At 33.7% G+C, this 20,530-nt stretch overlaps 1 protein-coding gene and 1 pseudogene across 1 annotated transcript; one reads left to right on the forward strand and one right to left on the reverse strand.

Annotated features, from left to right (window-relative positions):
- Positions 1-2,588: 2,588 nt before the first annotated feature.
- Positions 2,589-3,722, reverse strand: LOC130965573 (uncharacterized). Its single transcript, XM_057890340.1, has 3 exons — positions 3,299-3,722; positions 3,074-3,253; positions 2,589-2,857 (listed from the first exon to the last, which is right to left on the reverse strand). Exons 1-3 carry the CDS (start codon positions 3,720-3,722, stop codon positions 2,589-2,591), a joined length of 873 nt encoding a protein of 290 aa, XP_057746323.1.
- A 12,102-nt stretch (positions 3,723-15,824) lies between these two features.
- Positions 15,825-16,389, forward strand: LOC130969983 (COP9 signalosome complex subunit 4-like; annotated as a pseudogene).
- Positions 16,390-20,530: the final 4,141 nt, after the last annotated feature.

Genomic DNA, 20,530 nt, shown 5'->3' on the forward strand with positions numbered 1-20,530 from the left:
AACTCAAACTCTGATTCTACTCAATACCTGCTTAATACCCTTGCTAACTTAAGCATCGGAGTCCCTTGCAGGTACCCCCCACCCTCCGCCCTCCGGGGACGAAGGATCAGCATCATCACCAAGTCAGACACAACACCCCCGACCAGCACAGAAGATCTTGTCCGAGATCGACCTACAGTTTCAGGTAACCCCCGGAACACCTGGTGTCATTGGAAGTATTGTTGCAGCCTACGGGAGGAGGTCAGGAGCGCATATGCCAGCTTTTCCAGCTTACTGTACCTCAGCTCTGCCCCTTGCAACGCCTTGCTCACAAAGTAGATCGGTTGCTGGATCTTCCCTTCTTCCCGTACCAGGACGGTCGCCAAAGCCTCATCAGTTACTGCTAAGTACAAGTATAATGTCTCTCCATTTATGGGTTTACCGAGAACATGTGGTGCCGAGATTCTATTCTTGAAGTGATTGAAGGCTTCCTCGCACGTCTGGGTCCATTCGAACACTATCCCTTTTTTCATCAAATTGAAGAACGAAAGAGTTTCGGCAGCCGACGCACCGAGAAACCGAGATAGCACCGTGAGTCTTCCCGCTAGTCTCTGTACATCTTTAACACATCCCGGGCTCGTCATCTGTAGGATTGCCTCACATTTTTCTGGGTTGGCTTCCAGTCCTCTTTGGGTTATCGTAAAATCCAAGAACTTCCCGGCTTCCATGGCAAAGGCGTACTTGAGGGGGTTAAGCCTCATGTTGTGCCACCGAAGAGGTACGAACACGGTCTCTAGATCACTGATGAGGTCTTCGGCCTAGGTGGTCTTCACCAGGATGTCGTCTACGTACACTTTGACCGTCTTGCCGATAAGACTACTAAATACCTTGTTCATCAGCCTTTGATACGTAGCTCCTGCGTTTTTCGTCTAAACGGCATCACTTTGTAACAGTATGTACCGTCTAGCGTTATGAAAGCCGTTTTCTCCTCGTCTGGCCGGTGCATCGGTATCTATTAGGGCATCAATGTTAAGGAGGGGGAAGGAATTCTTGGGACGAGCTCTGTTGATAATGGAATAATTCATGCACATTCTCCACTTCCCATTGGCTTTCTTGATGAGGACTACGTTTGACAGCCAAGTCGAGTAGTCCAGTTCTCGGATGAACCCCGCTTCCAGTAGGTTGGCCGTTTGCTTGGCCACCTCGTCAACTCTTTCCTGAGACATTTTCCTTCTTCTTTGTGACACCGGTAAGCTTCTGCCTTCACAGCTAGGTGGTGTGATATGAACTGGGGGTCAATCCCCGGCATGTTGGCTGGCATCCAGGCGAATAGGTCGCTGTTCGCCAGATCATCTCGACCAATGGTTCTTTCAAGTTATGAGGAGGTTTATGTTCACGAAGGTGAACTTTTCTTCTGATTTGCTGACCCTGAACTTCTCGAGGTCTCCTTCAGGTTCTGGCCTGGGCTTGTCGTCAACCCTAGCGTCTAGATCAGCGAGGAATATCCCGGATGCCTCTTTGGACTTCTTTCTTAGGGAGAGATTGGCGTTGTCACACGCAACTGTCGTTTTCAAATCTCCCCTGATGGATCCAACCGACCCATCATCAGCAACAAACTTCATCATCAGTAGCTTGGTACAAATTACTGCTCCGAACTCACTGTTGATTTTCCTTCCCAAGATGAGGTTGTAGGCCATGGAGTCCCTTAAAACAACAAACTCTGCCATTATCGACCTGTTCTCTCGACCTCCTCCTATGGAGACTGGTAGGGAGACTACCCCATCAGACTTGATAAAGTTATCGCGTAAGCCGACCACACCGTGTTGGTGGGTTTTTAGGTCGGTGTCTCGGAGGCCCAGAGCATCAAACACGTTACAGAACATGATGTTCGAATTGGCTTCGATGTCTACGAGGATTCGCTTGACTAGGCCGGTTCCCACTCTTGCTATGATCACCATAGGAGGGTTTTCTGGCAAATCGTCGAACCATTGATCCTCTGGTTCGAATGATATTGATGGGATCCTCCTGGAGGAAGGCGCGAGAGTTGACGATGATACAGCCAAGACTTTAGCATCTTTCCTGCATGTCGACTTCGACCTGGGGGTAACAATGGTGAGGTCGCGTTGATTGTCCTCCTCGGGTTCTTGTCTCGGTCAAACAGCGCGGCTCTTGTCGTCGCCAGATTGGTCACGATCCCGCCTCCTGGGTTCTCTTATGAGATGAGAGAACTCTGCCAGCTTACCTTCTCGTATCGCCTGCTCCAAAGCATCCTTCAAATCGAAACAATCTTGGGTCTTGTGGCCGAAGCCCTTGTTGTAGTCGCAGTAGAAGTTTTTGTTCCCTCTAATTCTATCTTTGAGTTGTCGGGGCTTCGACAGGATGCCTTTGTCGGCTATCTGCTGGTATACGTCGACGATCGGGGCTGTCATGGGGTGTAGTTAGTAAACTTCCCTACCCGGGGGAACGGCTTGAAGGCTTTAGCTGGCGCTCTGTCCTTGGAGTGCTCCTTAGGTCTTTCCCCGTTACCGGGCTGACGAGCAGGATGATAGGCGGGCTGCCGCTTGTTGGCTGCCACGACTTGGCTAACCCCCTCGTCGTTGATATACTCCCTAGCCACATTTTGGATTTCTTGCATCGTCCACACGGGCTTGGTGGTAAGGTGCTTCCTGAAATCTTCGTTCAGCAACTCCGTTCGTCAAGCATAATCTGGCTATCGAGTTATTCAAGTCGTCAATCTCCAAGTATTCATCATTGAACCTGTCCAGGTACTTCCTGGTCGGTTCCCCGCTTATCTGCGTCACCCCTAGCAAGTTGATCGGGTGCTTCGCTTTGGCAATGCGAGTGGTGAACTGAGCCAAGAAAGCGCGGGTTATGTCCGCTAAGGTTGTCACAGAGTCCTAGGGGAGAGCATTGAACCAGCGGATTGCCGGCCCCGCCTTGGGGAACGTCTCTCCCAACTACAACGTTCACATGCGTTCATTGTCCTCCTCGGGTTCTTGTCTCGGTCTCACGGCGTGGCTCTTGTCGTCGCCAGATCGGTCACGATCCCGCCTCCTGGGTTCTCTTATGAGATGAGAGAACTCTGCCAGCTTACCTTCCCGTATCGCCTGCTCCGGAGCATCCTTCAAATCGAAACAATCTTGAGTCTTATGGTCGAAGCCCTTGTGGTAGTCGCAGTAGAGGTTTTTGTTCCCTCCAGTTCTATCCTTGAGTTGTTGGGGCTTTGACAGGATGTCTTTGTCAGCTATCTGCTGGTATACCCCGACGATCGGGGCTGACAGGGGGGGTGTAATTATTAAACTTTCCTACTCGGGGGAACGGCTTGAAGGCTTTAGCTGGCGCTCCGTCCATGGGGTGCTCCTTAGGCCTTTCTCCGTTACCGGGCTGACGAGCAGTATGATAGGCGGCTGCTGTTTGTTAGCTGCCACGACTTGGTTAACCTCTTCGTCATTGATATACTCCCTAGCCACATTTTGGATTTCTTGCATCGTCCACATGGACTTGGTGGTAAGGTGCTCTTTGAAATCTTCGTTCAGCAACCCGTTCGTCAAGCATAAACTGGCCACCGAGTCGGTCAGGCCATCAATCTCCAAACATTCATCATTGAATCTATCCAGGTACTTCTTGGTCGGTTTTTCACTTCTCTGTGTCACCCCTAGCAAATTTATCGGGTACTTCACTTTGGCAATAGGCATGGTGAATTGAGCCAGAAAAGCGCGGATTATATCCACAAAGGTTGTCATGGAACTCTAGAGGAGAGCATTAAACCAATGGATTGCCAGCTCCGTTAAGGTTACTGTCAACTTCCACCGAATAAAAATGATGCCAACATGAAGAAAAAAAATGAACATTTTTATAAGATTAGATTTTTTTATTGAAATTACAAATCTCAAAAAATCGGACCCGAAAGTTCATGGCTTCCATGGAATCTCTCTCTCACGAACGATCTCTCCCTCTCTATTTGTTCTTTCTTGGCTTCGGTTGCTTTTAATTGATCAGAGAATTATCTAACTTAATGATAATGATGCGTCATGCTTTAATGGCATTCGGCCAAAGACAAATGAATAATAATTCTTTTAACTTTTTAAAAATATTTTATTATAATAAAAATAGTTTGAAAATTCTAATAGATTTTAAATTTAAAGTATTATAAATTTAATTTAATTACATTTAGAAAAAATAAATTTTTTAAATAAAATAATAAATCATAAATAACTCGTTATTTAATTTTTAAAAATGTGGAGTATTACACTTTTAGTTGATATAAATATTTTATTTTTTCTGTTACGATATTTGTTGTTAGGATAAAAGTGAGTAGAATAATTTTAGATTGACTTTTGAAAAAAAGTAGTTATTTTTTCATTTTTAAAAATAATTTTTTTAATTGATAAAAATTATTTTATATTTAGATAAATTTAAAAAAATGTAAGTATTAAAAACGTGTTTTGTTTTTATTTTTTTAAAAACAAAGTATGGTTAGTTTTTAGAAAAAATAAATAATTTATTTTTTAATAAAAATATTTAAAAAAACGTATTCAAATAGATTTTAATGCTAATTTGGATTTTTTTTGTAAAAAAAATATTTTTTTTAAAAAAAAGTAATTTCTTTTTATTTTAAACATGTTTGCATATCATTTTTAAAAAAGAACTTTTATTAAAAAAAACAAATAATTTACTTTTTTTTAAACCAATAACACATTGCTTTTAAAAACAAGCAAAAACAAGAGCAGTTTTTAAATCTTTTCTTTGTCAAAAATAGTAATTCTAATTTATATCTTTAATTTTAATTTTTTTTCCAAATCTTCAATTTTTCTTTAAATTTTTTTTAAATATTAAACTTCATATCCTAATTTTCTTCTACATTTACATTTATATATTCTTTTCATATTTTTTACATTTATATTCATTTTAATTTAGGACAAAATACATTTTAAAATTGTTTTTCATTAATTTTACGTCTATTAATGAATAATTTAGATATACATAGAAATATTATTCTATAATTTAAATATAAATATGGTACTCCAAGAGTACTCTCATATATATCTTTATTAGGATCGAAAATTATGCATTCTAATTTGTTATGATTGGAAATTATGCTTTTTAAGATAGAAAATATTTAATATAGTTTAATATCAAAAGTTGTATATATATATTCATGACTAATAGAAAAATAAGTTCAATTTTTTACATAATATCAAAGAAATTGTCCTCTATACCTCTGTCTGTCTGGAACCATTCCGCCTTCTCCATCAGTCTCCCTCGCTTCCTCTTTCCAGCAACCGCAAAACTCTTCTTTCAAAATAAGGTTCTGTCTTTTCATGTTAAAGTAGATGGAATGCGGTTTTGTAATTGGATTTTTTTTTTCACATTTTGGCGTTATAAATAAGAGCCTCTTCTGTAAATCCTTCAATTTGTCATCTAATCCTTCCTGCTTCAAGAACTTTAGTATGCAAGCAGCATTAAAAATTTTCGTGAGCAATTAATATTGTTTCTTGGCGGTGCGTGAGTCGGGGGAGAAGTTTTGTCGGTATGTGCAATCGCAGTAGCACTTCTTATTATATTTACGGGCAATGAGGACAACTCGCCATTGGAGTATGACGAGAGAAATGAAGAACGAAGGATTATCAGTAATTATAATTGATTGATTACAGATTTAGCACTTAAAAATTCTGTTTCGGTGATTATATCCAAAATATTTTTTTTGGCACAGAAAGATTTCACGCATCGAATACTGGCAAGCTGTATAATTAAGACATATATAGAAATATTATATATTTAAGTATAAATACAGTACTCCAAAAGTACTTATATATATTGTTTATTAGGATAGAAAATTATACATTTTAATTTATTAGTATAATAAATTATATTTTTTAAGATAAAAATATTTAATATAGTTTAATATAAAAATTATATATATATATATATTCATAATTAATAAAAAAATAAATTGAATTTTCTATAACGGCTTTTGATTTACATATATATCATCTTTATTATTCTATTCAATTTAAATTAAATATTCATATTTAATTGTATCCAGTTTATATATATATCTTTAGATTTTGTTTACGTCGACTATTTAGAAAGAAACAATGTTTGCATAAAACCAAAACTAATGAGTGCTGCCATCTTTAAATTTCATGGTGCAAAACGTGAATATATATAGTTTTTGCAAAAGCCAAATGAATCACTTAAACCATGGTTAATATAACATCAAACTAAAAGTCAATCTTACAGTTATTATATCTTATTAGTTATTACATTTTATTATTAATTTTGGTTACATTTTTAATTAATTATAATATATATATATATATTATATCTATTATATATTTCTAATTTTATAATTAAAATATATTACATGTCACTTTTTCATTGTAATTGCAATCAAATTTTTTCCCCTAAAATTAAAAAATTTTCATCTTCTTTTTACTAATTTTACAACCAAATGTATCACATATTATTCTTTCATTGTAATTGAAATTAAATCTTTCCTTCTAAAATTAAAGAATTCTTCCATCTTCCTTGCTAATTTTGCAACCAAAATGTGCTACACATGTTACTCTTTCATTGCAATTGAAATCAAATATTTTCTTCCAAAATTAAAGAGTTCTCCCCTCCTCCATTTTCTTTTTTCTATTTTTCTCATTCCTTCAACCACTCTATCTATTTTATATATCATTATCAATATCAATGACTAATTACTAATTTGATAATCAAAACCTGCAACATGACATTCTTTAATTGCATTAAAATTGAAATTGAAATTGAAATATATCTATATTATGTATCATATGTTACTATCTAATTTCATTATCAAATGTGTCACATGACACTCTCTTATTAAAATTGAGATCAAATATTTTTTTTTCAAAATTAATAAACTCCCTTTCTAAATTTTTTCACCTATCTATCTCTATTTTTCTATTTCTCTCTACTATTGTTACTCTATATATAATTTATATTTTATATTAGTAATTTGACAAATCAAAATATGTCATCCGATATTTTTTTACAATTAAAATAAAAAATTTTCTTTCAAAATTAACAAACTCTCACACTCACTCTCATTCTTCATCTTTATCTTTCTCTCTCTTTTCTCTCATACAGAAAACAAAATTAACAAAATAATATAGTTTAAATAAAAAATATTATTATTATTGCTATTATATACATAGTTTTTTAGTTTTTTATTTAGTTTTAAATTTTTACCGCTTATCTTTCTAATTTATATTTAAATTTATCTTCTTTCAAATATTTATTACTTATAATTTGGAGATAATACTAATATTATAATTAAAAGTAAGAATCAAGATTCAATTATTAAAAAAAAATAATTTTGAGTTGATTTTATAACTATTAGTATAATTTTTTATGCTAATATCTAATTATATTTTTATATACACAAAGAAAAAAATATTATTTTTAAATAGCAAGTATAAAAGTTAATTATTTCTATTTGTGCAACAGACTTAACAGTTAATTCCTAATTAAATGTAAAAGTATACACGTTAAATTGTTTTAAATTATAGATAACGAAGGTTAAAATTAATTACTAATAAAAAATTATATTTTTCATATAAAAATAATAACTAAAAATTTTATTATTTGACTTTTTATCTACAGATACATTGGTCTTTTTAGCCAGACACTTTTGTCAACCTACTACTTTTTTTTTGTCAAAATAATTTGCTTTTATAAATCTTTTGTGCCATGCATAATCTATACTATCAAACCAAAATGGACCGTAATTTTAAAAAATTTATACTTCCATAATATTATTACGGATAAAAATACTAGTATATATATATATATATATATATATATATATATATATATATTTAAATTAAGGATTAGTTATTCTATTGGTCTCTATAGATTTGCAAAATTTTTAATTAGGTCCTTCTACTTTTTTTCTTTTAATTGAGTCCTTGCACCAAAACTTTTTTTTTAATTGGGTTCCTACATCTTTTTTTCCTTTTATTTGGGTCGCTGCACTAAATATTTTTAGCTGAATTCCTATAAAATTAAGCTAATTATTACTAAAATGAACTTAATTGAAAAAAAATTAGTACAAAAACCCAATTAAAAAGAGAAAAATTATAGGAATCTAATTAAAAATTTTACGAAATTATAGAGACTAATAAAATAATTAAATCTTAAATTAATTTAAATTTAGTTGATTATAATGTCTTATATTTAAAAGATTCTTAGGATCTTATAAAAATATAAAATATCATCTTTCTGAATTTAAGACATTATTTGGATCACAAAATATTTTTAAATATTATCATTTAGATTATGTGATAAGATTTTTAACTACTCTCATTCAAGTGTTATTGAACAAATTTTTGGAGTTTGCAGTAAGATAGAAGATTTTATTAAATATGACTAATTTTAAATTTAAGACTTAATTTAATATCATATGGACTTGTTTTACTCTGTATATTTATATAAGAAAAATAAACTCAAATGATATTAATATTCTTAAGCAATTTAAAGATATTTTAGAGAAAAAAGATATTGAAAGAGAAGATGACAGTGATGATAATACCAATGACCATAATGATAAAATTATATGGAAAGAACTAACTCAAACAGGTAAAAATGATAGAAAAATTAAGAAATCACATCAGAAATGAGTTACCGCAACGTATGCGTCATTAGTATTTTATAAGTTAATTTAAACTAAGCAAATGGATATAGTAGCTATATAGAGATATTAGACTACTAAAGAAAATTGTGTAGTGCTTTATATTTTAATATATTAGTGGCATGTATTAGGAGCTGAAACATGTTAATAGCATGTAATAGGAGTTGAAACATGTTAGTAATAAATTTTATGTTTATTTTTTTATTTTATCCAAATAAAATTAAAAGTACTTTTTATATTTAATTCTTTTTTAAAAGATCTATTCAAATATGAAATAGTTTTTTAATTAAAAAATATTTTTAAAAAAATAAAAAAATTAATTATATTTTTTAAAAAGTCAATTCAAACTAATTCTTAAATTAAATAAAAGTACTTTATTTAAAAAAGTAATTTTTTTACTAAAAAAACCAATCCAAACTAACATTTAATCATACCAAATTCAAATTTGACCCAAAAAAATTAAGTTCGTCTCACAATTTAATTTGAAAACAATCAAAACTACTTGTAAAAATTAAATTCAGCTCAATAAAATCTTAAAAATAAATGGACTTAAATATTATGAATATAATTTATAAGTTTATATAAATAAAATAATATATATTATAAACTATTAATTACATATTATCTATTTATCAATTATAGTTTATAATCTCTATTAAAATTATATATAAAAAATTACTATAAAATCTTATATTTGAATATTAATATATAAGTATGTTGTCATATTCTATTAAAAAAATTATAATTCTACTCTCAATTTTAATAATGTCTCTTTATTTTATATATATATATATATATATATATATATATATAATTATATATTGGGTTGTATGTATGCACGAATTTATAAAAAAAATAATATTATCAAAATAGAAGTGATAATATCCATTTTTTTATCATAAATAATTTAATTAATTATGTTAGGTTATAGTATTACTTATTCAACTTATAATAAAATAAACAAAGATATTATCATACCAACGAACTATAATTTAAATGATATAATTTTTCTATCTTTATTTAAAGCTTTTAAATTTGAGTTTCATTCTTAATTTAAAAAAAAAGTATATATTACCATTTAAATACGACAAATATAAAAAGCAACATCATCTACTTTTCTAAGAAATACCTCTTATGGCTAACCTAAGAAGATACTTAGGTGTTTCCTTTATTCACGAGAGCAGAAGTGCAACCAACAACACTTACCACTATCCCCAGTTATTGTATGCAGACAATGAAACTTTCGGTGACTACTTGCAATAAGATAGATAAATTTTGTCGTGATTTTTTCTAGGGTAACAGTGAAGAAGCGAGGAAAATCCACCTTCTGAGTTAGGATTGGGGATTCGAATCGTGACTAAATTAGTAAATTTTTATTTTAGTCTCTGAGATTCATGCGATTATTTATTTTGGTTCTTGAAATTCAAAATTACCTATAGTGGTCCTCCATATTCAAGTTTGGGCACCAATATGGTCCCTCGACTCTTTCCGATAATGATTAGGCAAATGGAGTGCTGAGATGATACCCTTCCTATCATGTTGGACGCTGTAACGGCTAGCTGATATGACGAGAGTTGTATTTGTATCCAATTTAGTCTCTGAAATCCTAATTATCTTATTATTTATCTGAGTTATAATGACAAAGTTTTAATAAGGGGGGACTAAATTGGATACAAATACAACTCTCGCCACATTAACTAGTCGTTATAGTGTCCAACATGACAGGAATGGTGTCATCTCAGCACTCCATTTGCCTAATCATCACCGGAAAGAGTCGAGGGATTATATTGGTGCCCAAACTTGAATCTGGAGGACCAGTATAGGTAATTTTGAATTTCGGGAACCAAAATAAGTAATCGCGTGAATCTCAGGACCAAAATGGGGATTTAGTCTTTGAATCGCACATAAAACGAATTAGCTATTCCTTATAAAACTTGCTTAGGGTTTAGTTCACAATAGAGATGCTTTGTGGGTAAAGATTATGCGCGCCAAATATGAATATGGAGATAATAACATCACGAATGTTCGCAAGAAAGCATGCAATTCTAATACTTGGAATAGTATTTCAAAGGTCTAGGAAAAGTTTAAAGAGAATCTAATCTGGTGAATCGATGATGGTAAAAAAGCCCTCTTCTAGAAAGATCATTGGGTTCGGAATTCCTAAACTTCGGGACTTAGCTCTTGTTAGCATAGATGAAGAAAATCTCAAAGAAGCGGTCGGTGTGTATGATAACTCTGCGAGAAGTTGGGACTTGGACGCTATTGCTCAAATGCTCCCTAAGGAAGTCATGGATCATTTACGCATTCTCAAGACTCCCAATCCTACTATAAGGAATGACACGTTAGGATGGTACCCAACAACAAGTGAGGAATTCTCTATTAAGTCTGCTTATGATGCATATTTCAGAGACAATACAAGAAACAATAATTTCTATAAAAATTTATGGAAAATTAAAATTTTTCAATGACTAAGAACTTTTAACTGGTTCCTATCACATGAAGCTTTGCTTACAAATAGCAATAGAAGATGAAGAGAATTTATAGTAGATGGCCAGATGTCATGGTGAAGAAGAGACGTTGCTCCACACCCTCTGAGACTATCATTACATCTGGCCAATGTGAACTAGCATCGTGAACATTGATACATAGGAGACATTGTTCTGATAATCTTTCCAGGATCTGGTAAAATTGAACCTGTTTCTGGTCTTCCATAAACAAAATGGGACTCCATGGCCCATTATTTTCATTACCACTTGCGATATTGCCTGAAAATATAGAAATAATTTCATTTTCAAGAATGAGAACGTGCAAAACAATCAACTTCAACACTTGATTACTAACCTTGCTGAGAACTACAATTTTGCACTCACTATTACAGAAAAAAGTACAAGAAGGCTAAAACGTACCAGAGAAGTTTTAGTTGGCTGGGAGCCACCAGAACTAGGCTGGTTTAAACTCAACGTAGATGGATCAGTCATTCAGTTAGGAAATCGAGGAGCATGTGGCAAAATTATTCGAGATTAGTATGGTGACACCGTCACGAATTTCAGCATGAATATAGGTGTGTGCACCATCACGTACAATAACAAAAATTTGGGGCTTTTTATGTTGGGTCAAGCCTGCAACCAAAATGGGGATCCAAGATTTAGTGATAGAATCAGACTCAAAATGTGCTCGTTTGCTGCTCCAAAAGAAGGCGATGAATAATAGACATAGTAGCTCCACCCTCATCAGAACAATCAAAGAGCTTATGGTAAAATTGAACAAGGTTAAGGTTAAGCACATCTTCAAAGAAGCCAACTTTTGTGCGGATGTACTTGCTAAGTACGGTCAAGAGCAGGAGGTTGGCTATCACGGCTTTAAGCATCCTCCTCCCTTGCTACATCTTCATCTCCTTGCTGATAGAATGGGTGTTAAATTTCCCAGGATTATTCTAGTGTGATTGTTTGTTGTTTCTTGGGCTTTTGGCTCCCCACTTGATTAAAAAAAATGTCAATAGATTAAGGCATATATAAGACAAGACTCAAATAATTCGATATTTATTTAAATAAATAAGAAAAATGATCACTTGACTCATTTAAATTTTTTTTCAAAGATAGTAGGTTATATTTTGTTAATTATTGAAAAATGAAATACGAAGATGTCCAAAAGCAGGACAACATAAAAAAGGTGGAGATTTTTCAAAATAATACACTGAAGATATTCATCCAACGGTACATGGTCGAAAAACGAAGAAAAATCTTAAAGAAGAAAGGATAATAAATCAAATTGAATGAAACTAAGATATTGTCTCATGGAGATGACGATCTAAATTGGGAGTTCTTTGGATTTCACGGAGCAACTTGACAGAGTTTGCTAGAATGGCAGACGTCGTTGAAGTAGAACCTTCAAAAATTAACTGGTTGCGAGTTTTCCACCATTTTCAGCAAATTATGGCAAGCAATTGAGGATTACGATCATCATTCTTCAACGGGTTAAACATCTCTGGTTATGCAGTCCACATGTCCAAAAGTTGTTAGGGCTCTGAGGGGGAAGACAGTCACGAAGATAACTCTAAGACCATACTTCTTTGATTCTAGAGCAATCTATAAAATAATGAGTAATTGTTTCTGTTGCTTCATGACAGGAGGGGCATATTGGCGATATAGATGGGATGCGTCGGTGAATCTAAGCAAGCACCAGAAGTCGACCATGGAGAGCTTTCCTGATAAATAGCTTAATTTTGTAAGATAAGTTCAACTTTTATAGATCAATCCATGGCTTTTTTTGCTGCGTATAATTAGGGCAAAGTTCCAGAAGTGGATGGTGAAATAAATAGCCAATTTTATAACTTGAAGCTATATCATATTGCTTGGATTTGTTCAAATCTCGTTGCAATTTGTCCCTACTCTGCTGAATTTTAATTGACAAAATCCTGTCTGCACTATCTTAGAGAAATAATTCTTGAATGAGATTCTGATTCCAATTCCTGTTTTCAGTAATTAGGTCTTTAATTCTTGGAACCAACTCAGAAATAGCCTGTCTTTTTGACATGTCAGAAATCATTAAAGGATATAGAGGAGGCAGCCAAGGATCCTCAAAGGTTCAGATATTCTCTCCAGTACCCACAGCCTAGTTAAGACCTGTTTCAACAATCTTTCGTCTTTCTAGTATGCTCCTCCATCTCCAAGAATGTAAGACTCAAATTTCTGCAGTTATAGCATTATCATTGCTAAAGTATTTATCTCTTAGAATTTTGGAAAATAGGAAAGTAGGATGTGTTACGAGTCGCCAAAACTGTTTGCCTAAAAGCGCCAGATTTTGGATTATGGGATCTTTAAATCCAAGGCCTCCTTCTCTTCGTGGGTGAATCATAGTGCGCCAGATTTTGGATTATGGGATCTTTAAATCCAAGGCCTCCTTCTCTTCGTGGGTGAATCATAGTGTCCCAGCTAATCCAAACCATCCGCCTTTGAAAATCTTTTTGTCCCCACCAGAACTAAGAAAGTAGAGAGTGAATTTTTGAAATTAAACCATCAGCCAACTTGAAATAAGACAATGTATAAATAGAAATAGCTTCTCTCACTACTTTAAGCAATACTTGTCTACCACCCGACGATAGAAGATTGCGCTTCCACCCTTGGATTCTTTTTTGAACCTTCTCTTTGATCATACTAAAAGAAACCTTTTTCAATTTAGAGACTGTAGAAGGCAAACCAAGGTATCTATCTGGGCCCAAACATGATTAATATTCATAGAGTTAGCCAGTAGTGTACGAATAGTGGAGGGAGTGTTGTGGCTAAACAATACAGGAGATTTATTAAGATTTATCCTCTGGTCACTGATGCTTTCATAAGAATTCATTAAATGTAAGATGTTTGAACATGCTTCAAGATTAGCCTTACAGAATAAAATGGAATCATCAGCAAAGAGGAGGTAGTTCACCTTGGGACATCACCTATGTATCTGAAGATCCTGAATTAGGGTCCGTTTGGGAAACACCAAAAAATTACTTTTTTCAACTTTTGACTTATAGAAAGTTACATTAATGTGTTTGGTACAATTTGCCAAATTGGCCTTAGTCTGTTTTGTTCTATCTTATGTAGTAAGAAGGAGAGACTTTCTGCACATAAAAGAAAAAGATAGGGAGATAGAGGATCTCCTTGTCGAATACCTCTATTTGGTTTGAAGAAACCATAGGATTGTTCTTCTACAATGATATAATAAGAAATAATTGTCAATAATTCTGAAATCCACATGATCCACCGGGAGTCAAAACCAAACTTCTCTAATATAAATAAAAAAAAGTGTCATTCCATCCTATTATATGCCTTACTCATATCTAATTTTAACATCATTTCATTTTTAAGTCCTTTTTTTTGTTCTTCAAGTAATACATACACTCATGAGTAATTGAGATATTATCAGAGATTAATCTACCTTTAAATTAGTTTTTATGATATTCACAATTTGACAAATCAAAAGCTAATTTGTCATTAATATGAACTCTACTACTGCATACACATAGGTGAATAAAATCCATATGGTTATAAATTTATAATTTGTTGGCTAATATTTATTTTCCTATTTCTTTTGTCAAGGCAGGCTGGAAGTTTTGCCCAAAAAAAAAAGAAAGGCGTTTTTTGGTCTGGAAAAAAAGAAGGCTGGAAGCTAAATACTAACTTCTAGTTTTGGGCTGTAGCTAAAATGGTCTAATGAAAAGTTGGGCCATCCCAGTGGTCTGGAAAAAAAGAAGGCTGGAAGCTAAATACTAACTTCTAGTTTTGGGCTGTAGCTAAAATGGTCTAATGAAAAGTTGGGCCATCCCAGTATTGCCAGCTCACTAAAAGAACCGGCAATAGAGGAAGAAAAAAAATTTAAAAAAAAAAAAAATTATACGCTTAAACGACGTCGTTTAGATCACGCCTCCGGCGTCGCCTCCGTTATCCATTTCTCCTCCTGTATCGCTAGTCCGTGTGCTGCCACCCGCGTCTCTGCTGCCTCTTCGCCGGCGTCTTTCTACTCTTCGTCGTCGTCTCTCACCTCTCCTGCCGGTTCTCCCTCGTCCCTGGTAAGATTCATTGCTCTTTCATAATTTATTTTTATATGCTAAAATTCTATTTTGTTTCATAAGTTTGATTTTAATGTTGTGACGTTGTTTGCTAATTTTATGTGGTTTTGTTGGCTGTTGTATTTGAATGTCAGCTTTGGCTGTTCTATTTCAAATTTTGTTGGTTGTGTTCATGCCATTCCTCCTGTGCAATCCAAGAAACTCTCATGAACATGCGAAATGTGTGGTTTATCATTAATTAGAATAGGCCTTGTTTTGCTCTTTTTCCTTTTTCTTATCATCAATTTAAGTTATGTGCATTTTGATTTTATTTTAGTTATGATATTTGATAAGTTGATCTTGAAGGTGAAATTTTACCTTAGTATATAGTGAAGAAGAAGAGTGAGGGTGGAGACCTGACAGTGGTGGATTCCGTTTCCATATTGGTCGAAATATAGAGCTAAAAAGTTGAACCCTGCCATTATCGACCACTATCAAAAATAAAATTGATAACGTCACTTCCCATTACTCATCTCACTTCGTTTCTCTTCTTTTCTATTCTTCCTTTAAGTTTTTGTTTTCCCTTATGCTTTCTGCTGAACTGTTATTATTTTATTATTTTTATTTTTTATTTGCAGTGTTTGGTTGATTTGATGGGTTAATGAATGATGATATGCCCTATGGCATGTACAACTTTTGAATAAAAACGGAACATTTATATTCCTAATCTTAATTTTTATTGTTAACTTGTTTGGTTTTAGGGTTTTAGAGATTTTGATAGTTGTTGTTGATGATGAGGGAACAGTGATGGAGAGTGCTTTTGGGAATGCTTCTGCCATTACAGACCAGAGGCAAAAGATAGAGGGGAATGCAGTACAAAAGCACATCCTTTCTGCTGTTATTTCTTCCAGTGACATTGTTCAGGTTCAGGCTAGGAGATTTATTGACCGCAGTTCAGTTTCTTTTCCTTGTCCCATAACTTCTTTTTTTCTTTTGTTAATCTAGGGATTTATTTGCTTTCCTCAATTTCAAGCTCTTGATAATCTTGATGTTTTTGGTTTTGTAGTGTCATTGGATGATGTCCCATTAGTAGTGTCGCGGCAGCTGTTACAAGCTTTTGCTCGAGTTGGGAAGATTACAGCCAGCGACCCAGAAAGAAATTGCACATTACACCCTTGCGCAGATTCAGCCTCGCGTTGTGTCCTTTGAAGAGAAGGTTTAAATTTATGCATTCTGCAATAGGAGACTTTAAATTGTATCCTACTTACTTAATAGTAGTGTATAACTGTTGTTTATGGAAAGCTTTATCTTGCAGGAAACATGCTTCTGTAATCCCCTCTTTGCTAGCAATCGTTTTTTACTTTTTTCCATTCTTGTTTGATGGGTAAATTCTGCAAACCAAAAATACTTACTGGATAAAGAGGATTTTTTACTCACGTTTTGTGCTATCCTGAACAATCGTATAACTTGTCCTGAGATGATGGGAAGGAGAAGAGGAAAATCACTCTTTTGCTTCTAGAGTCACTTGTTTGGATATGCATTCGACAACGTAATTATTACTATGGTAGTTCATTATTATGTCAATCATCAGGAATGCGGTCTTAGAAAATTTCTGGCCACCAAGTTTATTTGCTTGTGTGAAATAATGTGTTTCTGTTTCAGCACCAAATAAGAAACACACTCCTTCCTTAATAATTTTATAATTTTATATTTTTTGCAAGGAAATCCTTATTAGATGGTTCTTTTTCTAAGACCGCGTTTGACTTTTTCTTTTCTTTTGTTTGTTTTGGCTCTTCTTAGGAGGATCTCTTGTCCTCCAATCTTGTATTATTTTTCTCTGTCTTAGTTGTATCCTTCTTTTTATCAATTTTTTCTTTTTTAAAAAAGAAATGCCATATAGGATAGTTGTAACAAATCATGAAAGAGCACAAGTATTCAATACTATATTATCTATAATTTTTAGCGTTATATACTGTCTATTGCAATTCCAGTTCTATGTTTTGCATATATATGAACATTATTATTTTAAGGGATGTTTCGTCCTTTCTAACTACACTTTTTGTCTTTGTTACTGATGGAAATATCATTTATTTATTTTTGCAAAGCAAAGTCTTCAATTAAAATCTACCCTTTTTTGGCAGGATGATGATGCTGTCCATGCCGAAGCTTTTATTAATAAAGCATCGTTTTTGGTTAGCAATAGTCAGCACTCAGCGTGAAGCACTGAATTTGCAGTATAAGGTTTGAAAACTTATGGCTGTGAAAGATGACTTAGCTTAATGATCCATGAATTCATTGAGTCTTGACAGATCTGATTCTGTATTTTCCAATTTTTTTTACCTCTCAGTATGGTATGCAAGGATCTCAGATTTGAAGAGGAAATTCTTGGAAGCAGCTTTGCGATATTATGATATATCTCAAATTGAGAAAAAGACAAATAGATGAGTATGTATGTTGCATTCAGTCTTTTTTGTCTGAATTTATTGATATCCTTGTGTCTTTCTACGTATGCACTTGGTGTATTCTTTATTGTAGGAAGATCAATGAGGAAGCCCTTGAGCAAGCTTTATCTGTTGCTCTTACATGCACATTATTGGCAGCTGCAGGACCGCAATGTTAACATTTTCTTGCAACATTGTACGAGGTATTTGATTCAATCATTATTCATTAATGACTGTACAATTGTGAAAGTTCTGTTCACAATGTCAAATGTTATTATATTAATGTTTGCGTACTTTGATTATGATGAGCGGTGTTCAAAGTTAAATATCCATCATTTGTGGCTTTCCTTGCTGATTGTATAATGTGAATCCATTTATATCAGGTGTATTTGGAGAGAATTCTTAGAATGTACTTAAAAGAGTTCAAAGTAAGCTAAAGAGGTAGAAAATCCAATGTTTGTTACTAGCGGAGCACATTATCTTAGCCAAATTTGTCCTTGGACCAATGGCCAATTATGATATGCAACACACCAGAATTTCAAAAGGTGGTATGCATGAAATAGAGAAAATCCAAAGAAAATTTGTTTGGGGGAAAACTCAAAACGAAAAAAAAAAGCATCATGTAAGCTCGGAGATTCTTTATCACTACAAGAAGCAAGGAGGAATAGGGTTCAAGAAGCTTCAAATAATGAATGATGTTTTTCTCATCAAACTAGTTTGGAAGCTCATATGGGATCCTAATACTCTATGGGGACAGGTGCTTATTCAAAAGTATGCAAAGAATCGGTGCTGCAGTCAAGGATTAATAGCCAAAGCCTCAGATTCTCTATTATGGAAGGAGTTATCTAGAATTTGGCCGGTTATGCAAAACCTTTTGGTATGGAACATCGAAAATTGAAGAAGTGTTAATTTTTGGAATGATAGATGGATAAAAAGAACCCCACAGCTGAGAACTATGGTGGAAGATACCCCTCCTAATGTTATGAATATGACTAAAGTTGCTGATTTTGTAGATAATAATGGAGATTGGGATTTACACCTTTTGAACAACATACTTCCAGGAAGTATAGTTAAAAAAATAAGAGCTATACTACCGCCTAATTAGAATGGAGGAGAGGACTTTCTGGGATGGAGCTTAACAACAAGTGGTACTTTCACTATAGCTACTGGCTATAAAAGACCCTCACACAACAACAAAGCAACCCTCTAAACTATGGAGCACTGTCTGAAAATGGAGAGGACCAGAAAGAATGCGAATTTTTATGTGGCTTATGAGTCGAAATAGGCTGTTCACTGCTGCAAGGAGTGGAAGAATTTTGGGCGCTTCTAGCTGCTGTCACGCTTGCCCAATTGTGGAGGAGACCACTCTTCATGTCATGAGAGATTATCCAAAAGCTTCACCTATTTGGAACCAATTTATGACCCCTACTTTGAGATCACTATTTTTCACTTCCCCTTGTGAAGTATGGCTTGACTTCAATATCCATAATGACATTGGGACATCTACTACTATCCCGTGGTTAGATATATTTATATCAACTTGTTGGTGGATGTGGTAATGAATAAAAAAGTGTTTGAAGCTCCGTATACACGACCTATGATAGTAACACAAATTATTAAAGAGTATGCATCAAACTGTAGGAGAGCTTTCATAAAGAATAAATTTGTTGAGCACACATGACAAGACATACAAGTTAATATTGGTTGGAAACCACCTGACAGAGTATGGGTTAAATTGAATGTTGATGGATCAGCCATAGAAAATGAAGAGAAGGCTGACTGTGGAGGGATTATCCGAACGCACGAAGGGGAATGGTTGGCGGGTTTTAGCAATAATCTTGGATCATACCAAGCAAGTCTCGCAGAATTATGGAGTGTGTTCTATGGGCTAAAGCTTGTATGGGAGCTGGGGTTCGAAGAATCATTGTTGAAATGGATCTCTCAAGAAATATATGATTGCAACAGCAAGGATTATGAAGAACAACAGCAGGGAGCGATCCTTATAAAAGTTCTGGAATACAAGAATAGGCCTTGACAGCTAACTTTCAGGAAAATATATAGAGAAGCTAATCAATACGTCGAATGGTTAGCTAAGAGAAGCACTCATTATCAACCTGACCTTAGATTTATTGATGTTTGTTCAGATGAACTGATTCCTAAGCTTAATGATGTAAAAAGGATTTCAATGTCCCGGATGATCTCAGTTGTGTAATATTCTTTTGGGCTCAGGCTCCATTTTTACACACACAAAAAATATTTTATAAATTATTGTAGTTGTCATTCAAATATTAGAGGTGTAAAAACCCTCCTTTTGATTTCGTGATGAAATCATGTTGTGGACAAGTGAGGTTGAACGAGTCTCTCTCTTGTTACATTAGGAAATTGATAGAAGTTTGAGTAGTCCCTTCGATTCAATTCTCAAACTATGGCGTGAACAAGTTAGGTTGAGAAAATCGGATAGAAAATAGGGTGATTCTCTTTGTATTTAATTTCAATCTATTTTTTTTTAAATTTCAATGTATCTTTTTATTCTAGTTGAATTCTTGTTTTCATGTTTCTTCTCTTTTTCCTTATCATTTTGTATCAAATTTCAGGTATTAGATTGATCTTTATTAATCTATATTTGTTTTTCTTACGTCAAACAAAAAAAAGTTCAAAAAAAAGAGTTCAGTGTCTCTAGTGTATTTATGTTCTTGTTATCTTTGTCTTTTTTGTGGTATTTCATTATTGTTTGTCTTTTTTGTGGTATTTCATTATTGTTTTTGTTGTTCTTATTGATTTCATTATTTAAAAAAAATAAATAAAACATCCATTTAACATGAGAAAAGAATTTTATTTTTTTTAAAAAATATATTTTTATTTGAAATTTAATTCCATAATTTAGAATGACTATAATATATTATAAGAATAGAATTCAAATTT

This window comes from Arachis stenosperma, chromosome 3 (assembly GCF_014773155.1).
Source record: "Arachis stenosperma cultivar V10309 chromosome 3, arast.V10309.gnm1.PFL2, whole genome shotgun sequence".
NCBI lineage: Eukaryota > Viridiplantae > Streptophyta > Magnoliopsida > Fabales > Fabaceae > Arachis > Arachis stenosperma.